The 14,975-nt window shown below is 35.2% G+C and overlaps 1 protein-coding gene across 1 annotated transcript in view; it reads left to right on the top strand.

Annotated features, from left to right (window-relative positions):
• Window positions 1-14,975, top strand: part of RPS6KA5 (ribosomal protein S6 kinase A5) — a 177,556-nt gene that overhangs the window by 114,719 nt on the left and 47,862 nt on the right. The window contains 2 exon segments of the mRNA XM_003987915.6: window positions 13,543-13,600; window positions 13,603-13,625. Coding sequence (XP_003987964.2) covers window positions 13,543-13,600; window positions 13,603-13,625 — 81 coding nt within the window.

The following is a 14,975-nucleotide window of genomic DNA, read 5'->3' as shown; positions in this document are numbered from 1 at the left end:
CAGGATTTCCTTTTTTTTTTTTAATGTTTATTTTATTTTTGAGAGAGAGAGAGAGAGAGTGTGAGCGGGGGAGAGAGAGAGACAGACAGACAGACAGACAGACAGACACAGAATCCGAAGCAAGCTCCAGGCTCTGAGCTGTCAGCACAGAGCCTGACACGGGGCTCAAACTTGGGAATGGCGAGATCATGACCTGAGCCGAAGTCAGATGCTTTAACTGCCTGAGCCACCCAGGCATCCTGGGATTTCCTTCTTTTTTAAGGCTAAATAATATTATAATATATGTATATATCATACTTTGTTTATGCATTCATCCACTAAGGGACATTTGGGTTGCTTGCACTTATTGGCTATTGTAAACAATGCTGCAGTGAACATAGGTGTACAAATATCTCTTTGAGATTATGCTTCCAGTTATTTTAGATATATATCCAGAAGTAGGACTGGTGGATCATATGATTATAACATTTTATTTTCCCTCATGATAATTTTATTTTTAATTTTTTGAGGAATGTCCATAATGTGTCCCATAGCAGCTGCACCATTTTACATTCCTACCAACTGTGTGCAAGGGTTCCAGTTTCTCCACATTCTCACCTGTATTTATTATTTCTGCTTTTCTGACAGCAGCCCTCCTAATGAGCATGAAGTGATAGTTCATTGTAGTTTTTATTTGCATTAATGATGCAATGAGTGATGTTGAGCATCTTTCGCATGCTTTTCGACCATTTGTATATCATCTTTGGAAGAATGCTGAAATTCTTTGCCTATTTTCTTTAAGTTTATTTATTTATTTTGAGAGGAGGGGGGAGTGAGGAGGAGCAGAGAGAGAGGAGAGAGAGAGAATCTCAAGCAGGCTCCACACTGTCGGTGCAGACAGAGCCTGATGTGAGGCTTGAACTCATGAACCACGAGATCATGACCTGAGCCAAAATCAAGAGTTAGACAGTTAATTGGCTGAGCCATCCAGGCACCCCTCTTTGCATTTTTAAAATCAGATTATTTACTTTTTGTTGTTGTTTAGTTGTAGTTCTTTATATATTCTGGATATTAACCACTTATCAGATATGTGATTTGAAAATTTTCTCTCCCATTCTATAGGTTGTCTTTTCACTTTGTTTCCTTTGATGCAAGGAAGCTTTTAATTTTGATATTGTCCCATTTGTCAGCTTTTGTGCTTGTCCTTTTGGTATCGTATGCCAGAAATCGTTGCCAAATCCAGTGTCATGAAACTTGTTTTTTTCTTCTAGGAGTTTTATAGTTTTAGATTTTACATTTAGGTCTTTAGTCTTTTTTGAGTTAACGTTTGTATTTGGTGCAAAGTAAGGGCCGAATGCATGTGGCTTTCTAGTTTTCCCAGCATCATTTGTTGAAGAGACCATCCTTTGTTCACGTGTGGTCTTGACCATATGCACTGTAAGGTTTATTTCTGGGCTCTGTGTTTTGTTCCATTGCTCTATATATTTGTCTTAATTCCACTACAAAGATGTATTATTTACTGTAACTTTGAAATATGTTTTGAAATCAGGAAGTGTGAGACTGCCAACTTTTCTTTATTTCTCAAGATTATTTTGGCTATTCAGGGTTCCTTGAGATTCCATATGAAGTTTAAGATTTTTCTTAATTTTTGCAAAAAAAAATGCCATTGGGATTTTGATAGGAGTTACATTGAATCTTTAGATTATCCTGGGTAGTATGGACATTTCACAATATTATGTCTTCCAATCCACAAGCAGGGGATGTCTTTCTTTTTATTTCTATCTTCTTTAATTCCTTTCACAGTATTTTGTAATGTTCACTGTCAGGTCTTTTGACTTATTGGTTGTATTAATTTCTAAGCATTTTGTTATTTTTGATGCTATTTTAAATGGGATTTTTTTTTAGACTCTTCGTTGTTAGTGTAAAGAAATGTAACTGATTTTAGTATGTTGATCTTCTGTCCTGTAACTTTGGTATATGTACTTATTCTAATAGTGTGTGTGTGTGTGTGTGTGTGTGTGTGTGTGTGTGTGTGTATGTGTGTGTAATCTTTAGGGTTTTCTACATATAAGATTATATCGTCTACAAGCAGAGATAATTTTACTTTCTCCTTTCCAATTTGGATGTCTTTTATTTCTTTTTCTTGCCTAATTGCTCTGGATCGGACTTCCAGTGCTGTATGAAATAGAAATGGTAAGAGGGAACATCCTTACTTTGTTACTGATCTTAGAGGAAATTTCCATTTTTCACCATTGAGTATGGATGTTTGCTGTGGGCTTTTCATATACGGTCTTTACTATGTTGAGGTAGTTTCTTTCTATTCCTACTTTGTTGCTGAGTGTTTTTTTTTTTTTTTAAGTTTATTTATGTATCCTGAGAGAGACAGAGAGTGTGAATGGCAGGGGGAGGGGGGAGCAGAGAGAGGGAGAGAATCTTAAGCAGACTCTGCACTGAAGCCATGATGCAGGGCTCAAACTCACGAAACCATGAGATCATGACCTGAGCCAAAATCAAGAGTTGGATGCTCTACTGACTGAGCCACCCAGGTGCCCCTCAAATGCTGTTTCTGCATCACTTGAATTTTTCTTCATTCTGTTCTTCTGTTCTTCATTCTGTTAATGTGGTGTATTACATTGATTAACTTTCAAATCTTGAACCATCCTTGCGTTCCAGGAATAAACCTCACTTGATCATGTTACATAAACCTTTTAGCATGCTGTTGAATTTGGTTTGCTAATATTTTGTTAGGATTTTTGTATCAGTTTTCATCAGAAATAGAAGGCTGTAGTTTTCTTTTCTTGCAGTATCTTTTGCTGGCTTTGGTATCAGTAATGCTGGCCTCATCTGATGAGTTTAAAAGTATGTTCTTTGGTTTTTTGAAAAAGTGAGGACATTCTTTAAATGTTTTTTAGAATTTTCCTTTAAGCCATCTGGTCCTGAGCTTATTCGGGGAGGGAGGTGGGTGGGGGAAGGGTGTTTGATTGCTGATTTAATCTCCTTACTGATCATGGTTCTGTTCAGAACTTTCTATTTCTCTATGATTCAGTCTTGATAAATTATGTTTCTAGGAATTTATCCATTCTAGATTATCCAATTTGTTGGTGTATAATTGTTCATAGTTATTTCTTTTTTTTTTAATTTTTACCTCCTTTATTTTAGAGAGAGAGAAGGAAAGAGCATGAGCAGGGGAGAGGGGCAGAGGTGGGGAGAGAGAGAGAGAACCCCAAGCAGGCTCTATGCCCATCACAGAGCCCAAGTTGGGGCTCAATCCCACAACCATGAACCAAAATCAAGAGTCGGACACTTAACTGACTGAGACACCCAGGCACCGCAATAGTAGCTTCTCATGTCTTCTCTTTCATTTTCTTATGTCTTCTCTTTCATTTCTGATTTTACTTATTTGAATATTTTTTTTTAATGTAGCCAAGAGTTTGTCAGTGTTGATATTTTCAAAAAACCATCTCTTAGTTTTGTTAGTTTTTTTCTATTGTTTTTCTATTCTTGTTTCATTTCTTTGTGCTGTACTTATTTATTTTCCTGCTGCTTTTAGTTTTTCTTTTCCTAGTTCCTTGAGGTGTAAATTGGGTTGTTGGTTTCTTTGAATTTTTAAAAACATAATCTCTTTTTATCTCAGTGCACTAAGATATTTGCTTTTATTTTCTTTTAAAAATGAGCACATTAAAATGTTAATAGGAATTTCTCAATATAAAACAAAGTGGGGATATTATTTTACCTCTTTTTATAGATAATCCAGTTGATAGTTCACTATCAGTGAATGGTCAGTTAATCTTTTCTCTGCTGATTTGAATGGTACCCTCTGTCATATGCCAAATTCCTGTACATGCCTGTGAGTCTATTTCTGTTCTGTTTCTCTTTACTCAGTTTCATTCTTCTGGTTGCTTCCCTCTGAGTCAAAATAAAAAATCTTAAAGGCCATGATTTTATAGTAAGTCTTAAATCTGGAAAGGTGAGATCTTTCTCTTCTTCACTCTTACCCTGCCATTCTCTCCTCCTTTCATCTGACCTTCCTTCACTCTCTTCTCTGTATTCTCTATTCTTGGTCTTTTGTTCCTCCATGTGAATTATAGAATTAAACTGATAAATTAATTCGGAAATAACTGTGATCTTTGGATAATGAATCTTCTGATTAATTAGCAGAAATAAATAGTCCTACCTTCCCAGTTATTATCTTTTATTTCTTTAAATAATACTTTATAACTTCCTGTGTAATGCTTGTACTTATATCATTAGATTCATTTCTATTAACTTTATAAGTTTTATTCCAATTTACAAAAAGAAGAATATGGGGTTTTTTGGCACTACAGGAATGTTGATCTTGTACAAAGCAATGTTGCTGAATTCATATTCCAGTAACTTACAGATTCACTTGGATTTTTTAAGTATATGACTATATTAAGAGAAAATCAGAACCACTGTTTGTCAGTAATGATGGTTTTATATCTTTGTGATTCTCATTATTTTTATTCTGTGTGTTTGTGAATGGATGGTTTGGTTTGGTTTTATTGCCCTTTTATTCGTGTGTATTCTTGCTTGTTTACTTTAAGGCTATGTGTCTTAGGTTTTACAATTTAGTATGGTGTTTACTCTAGGGTTTTAGTAGATGAATTCTCAGTTTCTAATTGTTTATTGATATAAAGAAATTCTTACAGTTTTTCTCTTTAATCACCTAGTGTTGTGAGTTATATTAATAACTTTATGTTGTTGAGTGTTAAGCCATCTTTCAATTCTTGGAAAAAACTTTACTTTCTATATTTTATTATTTTTTTTTTTACACTTTGCTGGATCTTGTTTGCTAATATTTTATTTTGGACTTTATTTTCCAGTTGACGTATAATTTTCTAATATTACATTTGTCTGATTTTGGTATCAAGATTATATACCAACATCATGAAATGAATTTAGAATCAGATATATAGATAGAAATCATATTTCTCTTAATATTTCTTCTTACTGCACATGTATAGCTATCAGTGTAATTTTTTTCTTCCCCCCCCCCCGAGTGTGAGTAGCTTTTCAAATACTTATTTAATGTTTTAAAAATATGTATAATTATATATGGTTTTCAATTTCTTCTTCAGTCAACTCTGGTAAGTTGTATTTTTATAGAAAAATGTTATCTTTTTTCTTTTTAAATTCCTTGGTATCATTTGTTCATAGAATTCACTTATATTTTAATCTCTGTTGTGAGTGTAGTAAAGTTTCCTTTTTATTGATCTATAACTTTTCTCTTTTTTTCTTGATCAGTTTGCTAGAAATTTGTCCGTTTTAATCTCTTCCAAAAAACAGCTTTTGTCAAGTTTCTCATTTTTTTCTATTTCTTTGATGATGTTCCTTTGTTCCTTTTACTTTTCAAGTGTTGCGTTCATATTCTTTTTCTAAACTTTTGAGTCAGACCTCCAGCTCACTATATTTAATCTTTTCATTTTTAATGAGATAATTTCTAAGAACAACTTTTAGATATATCTCACCAGTTCTGATATATAAGGTATTTATTGTTATTGAAATAGTCTAATATTCATTGTGGGTTTTTTTTTCCTTTGGGCCATGAATTATTTAGAAATGGGTTTTTAGGTTTTCAAATATATAGGAATTTTTGGTTGTCTTTTTGTAAATGAGTTCTAATTTTATTGCTTTCTGTATGGAGAACAAAATATATATGATTTTATTTCTGTAGAATTAGAGATTTGCTTCGTGATCTATTACATGGTTAATTTCTATAAATATGACATATATGCCTGAAAAAAATGTGTATTCTCTAACTATTACATATAAAGTTTGGGGTATTCTCAGGAACATCATGTAAATCTTCTATAGCTTCACTAATTACTTTCCTGCTTGATTAGTCAGTTATAAAAAAAAGATATGTTAAAATGCCTGCTATGGTTGTGGATTTGTCCATTTCTTCTTAAACATCTCTCCATTTTTGCTTTTTAAGGCTTTTCAACAAATGTTGAGTATATTGAGGTTTGGGATAGTATTATTTTCCTAGTGAAATGTTCCTTTTATTATTATTCAATGACTCTACCTAATTTTAATAATCCCTTTCGCCTTAAAGGTTTTTTTCTTGCTATTAATAAAATACTCCAGCTTTCTGTTGGCTAGTGCTGGTCTGATATATCTTTTTCCATCTCTTTACTTTCAATATTTCTTTGTCATTATGTTTTAGGTGTGCCTTTTGTAAATAACATATAGCTGGATTTTGTTTTTGATCCAGAGAGTTTCTATCTTTTAACTGGTGAGTTAAATCTGTATATTATGATTACTGATATATTTTTACTTATTTCTCTTATCTTGCTATGTGTTTCTCTTTATCACAATTTCTCTTTGCTTTCTCCCCCACCTTTCCTATTTAGATTATTAGGATTTCTTTGTTTCATTTCTCCCTAATGGTCTAGAAGTTATATCTGTTCTATTAACTTATATACTGACTTAACAATTATGTCTATAATTGTCATGACCACTACAAGAACATGGAGTGTTTTAACCTCAATTATCCATTTCATTTCCTGTATTATTGTTACTTAGTATTTAGCCCTACCTTGTATTATATTCCCCCAAATTAATCATTATTGTGTAATTTTCATTTTATAAATTCACTACTTGTTTAGATTTTCTCACATGTTTACCTGTTTTCTCTGTTCACTATTACTTCTTATAACTTAACTCTTTTCTTGTGAGTTCAGTTTATTGCTGAACTGCATCTTTTAGGGGTCTTTTTAACAAGGATTAATGGATAGTAAATTCTCTTTGTTTTAAAATGCCTTTATGGGTAAGTTAAGATGGTGGAGGAGTAGGAGGATCCTAAGCTTGTCTCGTCCCTCAAACACAGCTAGACAGTTATCAAATCATTCTGAACACCCAAGAAATCAATTGGAGGTCTGAGAGAACAAAAACTGCAAGTCTACAAGTAGAAAAGCAACCACGTTTTGAAAGGTAGGAGGTGCAGAGAGTTGACTTGGGGGAGATATAACTGTGGGTAAGGTGGTGGGGAGGGAGCCTGCTTATGGATGCTACCACAAAGTATTATAAGCAAGGGAGTGGAAAATTGGAACTTTCAGAAGTCCACTACCATCGGGGGACATGCGTGGCTTAAAGGTGCTTAGTGGGGTGGAGTCCCAGGAATGACAGCATGTACTGAGGGTCCCCTGGGTCTCAAGAAGAAAGGGTGGCACCAACATGCTGCACTGTTTCCAGGCATAGGAGTGGGGGGTGGGGAGGGCAGGGGGTTCCTGTTGAGGGCAGGGAGCTGGAGTGCTGGCTTTTTGCTCTGTTTTGCCATAAAGTCTGAACCCCTGTGCAGCCACTTTCCTTGCACAGCCAGCAAACTGCAAAAGCATGACAAGATGATCACCCAGAGGAACAGTGTGGGTCTGTGCTGCGGAAGTCCCCAAAATTTAGATTTTGAAACTCAGTTGCGCACCTGAGATGAAAAAGCTTGGACACAGGCCGGGTGAACAGAGGGCTGTGATGGCAACTGGCGACAGCTGAGGGATATTGATTGCTCTTCTGTGAGGGTGACCTGAGGAGTGGGGGTGCAAATGTTCAGCTCCAGGGCTAGAGACCAGGGTGCTGCCACATTCATCCCCCCTCATCAGCACTGAAAGCCTTCAGGGAGCAAAACTGTGCCACATAGTAGAGGCTGGAGCCACTTCTACCAAGTCTCACCCCCCTGCACTTTGGAGGTGCGTCTACACTAGGGCAAGTTCACATGAGAATCAGTGCGACAGGCACCTCCACCAGAAGGACCAGCACAAACAACTAGCTTGTACCAAGTCTACTACGGGAATTCAAATCTAGCTTCCTTTTTATTTTCATTCTTAATTTTTTCCATTTCTTTTTTTTAATTCCTTTTAAAATTTTTTATTATTTTAAAAATATTTTATATATGGTTTTAATTTTAATTTAATTTAATTTAGGATCTAGATTCTTTTAACCAGCAGACCAGAACACACCCAGGACCTAGTGTTTTTTTGTTTTTTGTTTTTTTTTACTTTTTTTTTTTTGCTTTTTTCTTTGTTGTGTGTGTGTGTGTGTGTGTGTGTGTGTGTGTGTGTGTGTGTTTTCTTCTTTTCTTTTCTGGAGAAAATGACAAGATGGAGAAATTCACCCCAAAAGAAAGAAGAGGAAGTAGATCTCACAACCAGAGATTTAATCGCTACAGATATAATATGTCTGAACTAGAATTTAAAACAACAATTATAAATTTTTTTTTCAACATTTATTTATTTTTGGGACAGAGAGAGACAGAGCATGAACGGGCAAGGGGTAGAGAGAGAGGGAGACACAGAATCGGAAACAGGCTCCAGGCTCTGAGCCATCAGCCCAGAGCCCGACGCGGGGCTCAAACTCACGGACCGCGAGATCGTGACCTGGCTGAAGTCGGACGCTTAACCGACTGCGCCACCCAGGCGCCCCTAAAACAACAATTATAAGCATACTAGCTGGGCTTGAGAAAAGCATAGAAAACACTAGAGAATCCCTCTCTGCAGAGATAAAAGAACTAAAATCTAGTTATGCCAAAATTAAAACTGCTGTGAGATGCAAACCCAAATGGAGTCCGTAAAAACGAGGATGGACAAAGTAGAGGAGCAAATGAGTGATAAAGAAGATAAAATTATGGCAAATAATGAAGCTGAAAAGAAAAGGGAAAGAAAAGTGATGGATCATGAAGGTATTAGGGAACTCAGTGACTTACTGAAACAGAATGACATTCATATTATAGGAATCCCAGAAAATGAAGAGAGAGAAAAAGAAGCAGAAGGTTTCTTCGAACAAGTTATAGCTGAGAACTTCCCTAATCTGGGGAAGGACACAGACATCAAAATGCAAGAAGCACAGAGAGCTCCCTTAAAATTCAACGAAAGCTGACCACCGCCAAGGCATATCAAAGTCAAATTCACAAAATACACAGACAAAGAAAGAATACTGAAAACAGCAAGGGGAAAAAAAAGTCCTTAACCTACAAGGAAAGACAGATCAGGTTCACAGCAGATCTGTCCCCAGGAACTTGGCAGGCAAGAAGGGAGTGGCAGAATATAGTCAACGTGCTAAATAGGAAAAACATGCAGCCAAGAATTCTTTATCCAGCAAGGCTGCCATTGAGAATAGAAGGAGAGATAAAGAGTTTCCCAAATAAAATGCCTTTATTTTGCACTGCAAATTCATTGTTAATTTAGCTGTCATGGACTATATCTACTCATGGACTAGTTTATCTTTTTATTTTAAAATAAAACATATGTAAAAACGAAAGCAAAATAAATGTATGGGTTAAGGAATTTTTATAAGGCAAACACAACCATCACTCAAGAATGGGAATTTGCCACCCATGGATATATTTTTATTTAGTCTGCTTGGGACTTTTGCAATATTTTCTCAAGTGTATCTTCTGGTTTTCAGATTCTCTCTTTATTTGTGTCTACTTTGTTTAATCAGCCTGTGTTCATTAGTACATTTTTTTCATTTATATAGTTAATGTTTGCTTCCTTTTCATATCTTTCTCATCTTTTTTATGCCGCTACATTATTTTATAGGTATTTTCCTTCTTTATGTCTTTCATCTTTTACAATATACTAGTCTTTTATAGAATGTTGTTCTAGTGTTTCAAGTAATCCTTCTGTTTGGTTTGGGAGTCTAGTTCACTTATTTAATAATTTTGAGACTCCGGGGCTTTTATCTGTGTGAACCCTGGGCCAGCTGGATTGTGGGAATTTGTCTGGTCCTGTCGTGTGTTCCAGAGTATTACCACGTTGGACCAGATTTTCTCACTTCCTCATACCCAGGAGGGGAGAGTAAATTCAGGCCTCAAGTCTACAAGAGGCGGAAGCCTTGGGATTTGATTTCAAAAGGGGCTTATTTGTTTTCTAAGCTAAAGGCCCTCCCTTTGCAGCTGTAGCACAGGTCATATATCTACCTCACTGGTTTTTGGCACCCTCTTCGTGGCTTGCGTCTAGGGATTCCCCTCTCTTTCTCATGAGCACAGTCTTAGATGATTAGCAATGCAATATTTACTTCTTTTTAAAAATCAAACATTTCTAGGGGCACCTGGGTGGCTCAGTCAGTTAAGCGTCCAACTTCACCTCAGGCCATGATCTCGCAGTTTCTAAGTTCAAGCCCCGCAACAGGCTCTGTGCTGACGGCTCAGAGCCTGGAGCCTGCTTCGGATTCTCTGTCTCCTCCACTCTCTGCCTCTCCCCTGCTCACGCTCTGTGTCTCTCTGTGTCTCGATAATAAACGTTAAAAAACTAAAAATTAAAATTAAACATTTCTAGATATTTGTTGTAAGATTTGACAAAATTAGGATGGGAGAAAATACAGGATGGGGATGAGACTTTGGTAATTTTGCATTTATAAATTTATCATAAGCAAAGAAGATCAGGATAAAACATTGGCAAATAAAAGCTAAGAATGATTTAATCTAGTGTTTATTGAGAAATGCCTAAGAATTTGGCACTTAAGTTTATATTTGGATTTTTTCTTAGAAGGGAGCCAGTTTTTGTTTTGTTTTGTTTTGTTTTGTTTTTTTGTCCAGTGCTATCTGATCTTTCTCTCCAAGAGACAGTGGAACCTCCTTGATCAGCTGGTCACTTAAGCGCAAGAACACTCTGTCTTATCTGCCAGAATGGTACACGCACACTGCTTTAACCATATTTACATTTAAGTACATTCTCATTCACAATCTCTTAACTCTGTGCTCGCTTTAATCAATAGTATTATTTATAAAATAATGTGGACCTAAATGCTAAATAGGTTGATTGCCTTGTAAAGATATTTTTTAAAATATTAAAATAGTACTGTAAAGATATTTTGAACAAATGGTAATGAATAGAATTTAGTTATGTTATCCTAGCCTTATAAAACCATAGTTCATAAAATATTACCTAGGATTCTTTTCTGCCCCCACAGCAGACCTTCCTCTGTTATACCTCATCAGTTTATCTCCTTGGTAGAATTATTTGAAAGGCATCCTGTATACTTTCCAGATAACATGCATTTTCCTAAGCAGATAAATACAAATTCAAAAGTAAGTTGGGGATATTTTTGCACATAGAAGATAAACTCTCAGGAAATCAAGGCTGACACACTAAAACTTAAAACCCAGAGGGAGTAACACTACCATTGGGGCAGAGGAAGAGGAAGCAGATACAGAACTGCAAGAGGCTAAAATGGCAATGTTTTAAAATAACAGAGAAACTTAAGAAATGCTTTTCCTAATGCTTTTCACTCTTGTTTCTCAGTAACTGGAACTTCCCAAAACTTAAGCTTTAATTTTTCTGTCTCCTAGAATTTCGATCACATAGGTAATTATTAATTATTTATTAATGTAGATACTGCCTACTCCCCTCCACTACCCACCACCCCCCAAACAAATAAACACAAAACAGAGAAGCTAAAGTGATTTAAAGGGAGCTCAAAACTCATACGGAGAAGGTTGGATGAGATATCTTTGAGCACGTAATATGGTTCTGAGCTTCCTCTCTGTTGAGACCTTCAAGAGCTGAGCTGCATAGTTCTCATTGCCAGAGAAAGTAAAACATGAGAAGTGGGGGTGGCTGTCAGACCTTTCTGGCATTCATCAGTAAGATCTATGTGCCTTATACCCTTTGAACACTAAACTTCATGAATATCTAGTATTTTGAAGAAGAGAGTGTATATTTTCATAACTCTGTAAAATTTAATCATTGTCTCATGCTTAGAAGGAAAAGTGCATGATTTCGAAATGATTTGTGACATGGAGCTGCCTATTAATGGCAGTGAAAGTTTATATTTGCTAAAAAGACTAGTTTTCTAAATAAATAAAATCTAGAGAAGCAATAAATCAAACTCATTCTTTTTACTCATAAAACAGTTTGGAGTATTATTTATATTTTTTTCAGGATATCTAAACTTGATTTAGGATATAATGGTTTAAAGGTATTTCTTAGATGAGATCAAATGATAAATACAATGATTCACTAATTTTCGTGTTTCTTTATGTCAACTACACAGTGATTTTTGCTCACCCAAAAAAAGGCTGTTGTATACTAAATAGTGTATTAACTAAAAACACTGGTTTTATGAAGTTTGGATTTTTTTTAAGAGTAATTTTGTAGTATTTCTTTTTAAATAAGTCAGGGAACAGATGAATGCTTCTTAATATACACATTTTTTCTAAGCATGTCTAACAAAGTTTAAAATTATTCATTACTTTTTATATGTAAATTAAGTGGAATCAATTTTATTTAGCTTTAATTTTTCTGTAGTTTGATACAAAATTTGCATTTGGTACTGAAATGATGAAGCAGAGAGATAATGATACTTGATATATGGTTTATATTAGCTACTTATTGACAATATTCTGCCAGGTAACAAAAAAAATTTTCTGCAGATCTAAGCATAAGTAAATTATTTCTTTTTGTTATACTCAAGAATAGTAATCTTTCAGCATATGTAGTATAAAAAAGAAAGAAATGAATCTTAAACCATCTAATATAATTACAATTAAGTAGTTTTAATATATTTGTTACTAAAGTGTTTATATCAATTCATTACATGTATTGTCTTTGAGCTTAACTTTACACAAATAGAGAACTTCTGCAGATTCTGTAACATTGCTAGAGTAATGTTCTTTACATTTGAAATTGGCAAATAAGAAGAATGCCTATATCTCAAAATCTTACTGATGGAGGAAGAATAAAGTACAAATTGAAAAGCTTCCTTTAGTTTTTTAAAATATTTTAATGGCACCAAAGTGCCTTAAAATGTTTCAGGTACAGCCATATTAATTGTGTCCCATTAAAGAGGAGTTCTTTTTTTTATTTTATATATCTGTATAATAATTTAGATATTTCTTCTGTTTCATTGGGATGAGTCATATGACACAGTTGATCCATTAAAAAATTTAGTTTTCAAATCTAGACCTTTTTAAAGCCCTACAAAAGAGAAATAACTGTCTTTAAGGACAGTCTTTTTATAAAAACACTTCCGCTCATCATTACTGAGCATATGATTGGCAGTGCCAAACCTAGAAAAAATGAGGTAGGAAGAATTTTTTTCATCATTTTTCATCTCTGGGCTCCCTATTCCCTTCTTAGCATTTGGTCTCTGTCTTTCTTTTTTTTTTTTTTTCCTTAAGGTTTCCCAGTGTTTTCTCAATGTTGCTGATCTGGAAATAAAGTAGTAAAGTATTAGACAGTTCTTGGTACCCTACTAGGACTATTTGAAGTTTTACAAAGAGAATCGTACAAGAAACCACTAATTGAAATATACATACATACAGCAAAGAAGAACAGATAGATGAATGGATGGATGGGCGGCTGGATGGGTGGGTGGGTGGATGGATGGATGGTGGTAGATTTTCAGGCATCAAAGTCTTTCAACAGGACTGACTATACAGGTGATGATCTGTCCTGGCGAGAAGCGGGGGAGAGTCTGTCAAGCAGATTCTACCACTACTTTGCTACTGTGGTTTATCTTGACCAGTAACATGTAGTATTAACTTTCCTTTTTGTCACTTGTCAGACTAGTTTGAAATCAAATGCCTTTTTGTTTGTTTGATTGTTCAAGGGTGAAAGAGCATATTCCTTTTGTGGAACTATCGAATACATGGCACCAGACATTGTCAGAGGGGAGATTCAGGACATGACAAGGTATGTTCTGTACTTCTTTATATATCTCTATAAAATGTACAGTAAGAATCCTAGTTAATAACTTGAGTACAGTCTCTTCAACAGAGCCCTCTTTCTAGTGTTGTCTTACGTTCATTGTTTTCTCTCTTTTGCTTTGTATACATGAACACATTATGGTATCTAGTGTTTTAGAGGAAAAAGACTGTTGATTATCTCTTCAGTAGAAATAAGCATACTAACAATCCTTGGAGATAGTCAAGGATTCAAGATAGTCTGTTTTCCTAAGCCCTCTAAAAACCTCACTTGCCTTTGTATGTGCAAAATGAAGATTGTAGAAGAAGCATTCTGAGTAGTTTTGTTATAAAATCTCTTTTTTCCTGTATTAAAGGGTACAGATTTGTTTAGTCCCATCCTAAGTAACCAATTTTTAGGAAAGAAAACCTTTTAGAACCTCCTAGAATTCCTACATACCTGAGGTCCAGAATAGAGCTAGTCAATAAATACTCTTTCCCATTCATGGAACAGCTTGACAACTTTGAGTTAAATTAAGTGTGACAATATACGCAAAGTGCTTATCAACGTACCTGCCTCCACACTGTTCCTTTTATGATTGCAGTCTGCCTGATCATGTTTCATATGTCATGGTTATGTATTTTCTTTGAAATAGCTCTAGGTTCATAAATTTTGCATCATATCTCTGAAACCTTTGCCCTGAAGTTGGGACGCAGAGTTAAAAATTTTAGCATCCAGTTAATATCTCATTTGTATAAGCTTGTGTATTCAAGAAATTACTGAAATCTTGATTTGCCTAATTATAAAAGAACTAATTTGCAATATATCAAAATTCCTAAATTATATGTAATTTGGTATGCTCTCAGTTCAGGTAACTACATTTATAAATTGGTTTCCAATTTAGATTGCTTTTTTTTTTTTTAGATCTCCTTTTATTTTGTATTAAGTGTCTTCATGCTTCCCAAAAAAAGGATGGCTCACACAAATGAAGATGTATGTGAATGTTTCTATAAGAGGAATTGATTTATGTGGTTATGAAAACAACCATTTTCGTTTTTGCCCTTTAAGGTCAAGGAATTTCATGATACTTATTGGAGCAGAATAATCAATAAAAATGCTGAATGGGGAGCCTGGGTGGCTCAGTCGGTTAAGCATCTGACTTTGTCTCAGGTCATGGTCTCATGGTTTGGTTTGTGAGATCGAGCCCCGCATTGGGTGAGCCTGAGCACCACTCTGGGCTCCGCTCTCCGTCTCCCTCTCTCTCTTCACCTTTTGGGATTCTCTCTCTCTCTCTCTCTCTCTCTGCCCCTAGCTCACTCATGTGCCCCCCCCCCCCAAAAACAAATAAATAATGCTGAA

Source organism: Felis catus, chromosome B3 (assembly GCF_018350175.1).
Source record: "Felis catus isolate Fca126 chromosome B3, F.catus_Fca126_mat1.0, whole genome shotgun sequence".
NCBI lineage: Eukaryota > Metazoa > Chordata > Mammalia > Carnivora > Felidae > Felis > Felis catus.
The sequence above is the reverse complement of the archived record's forward strand: the minus strand, read 5'-3'. Positions and strand labels throughout refer to the sequence as shown.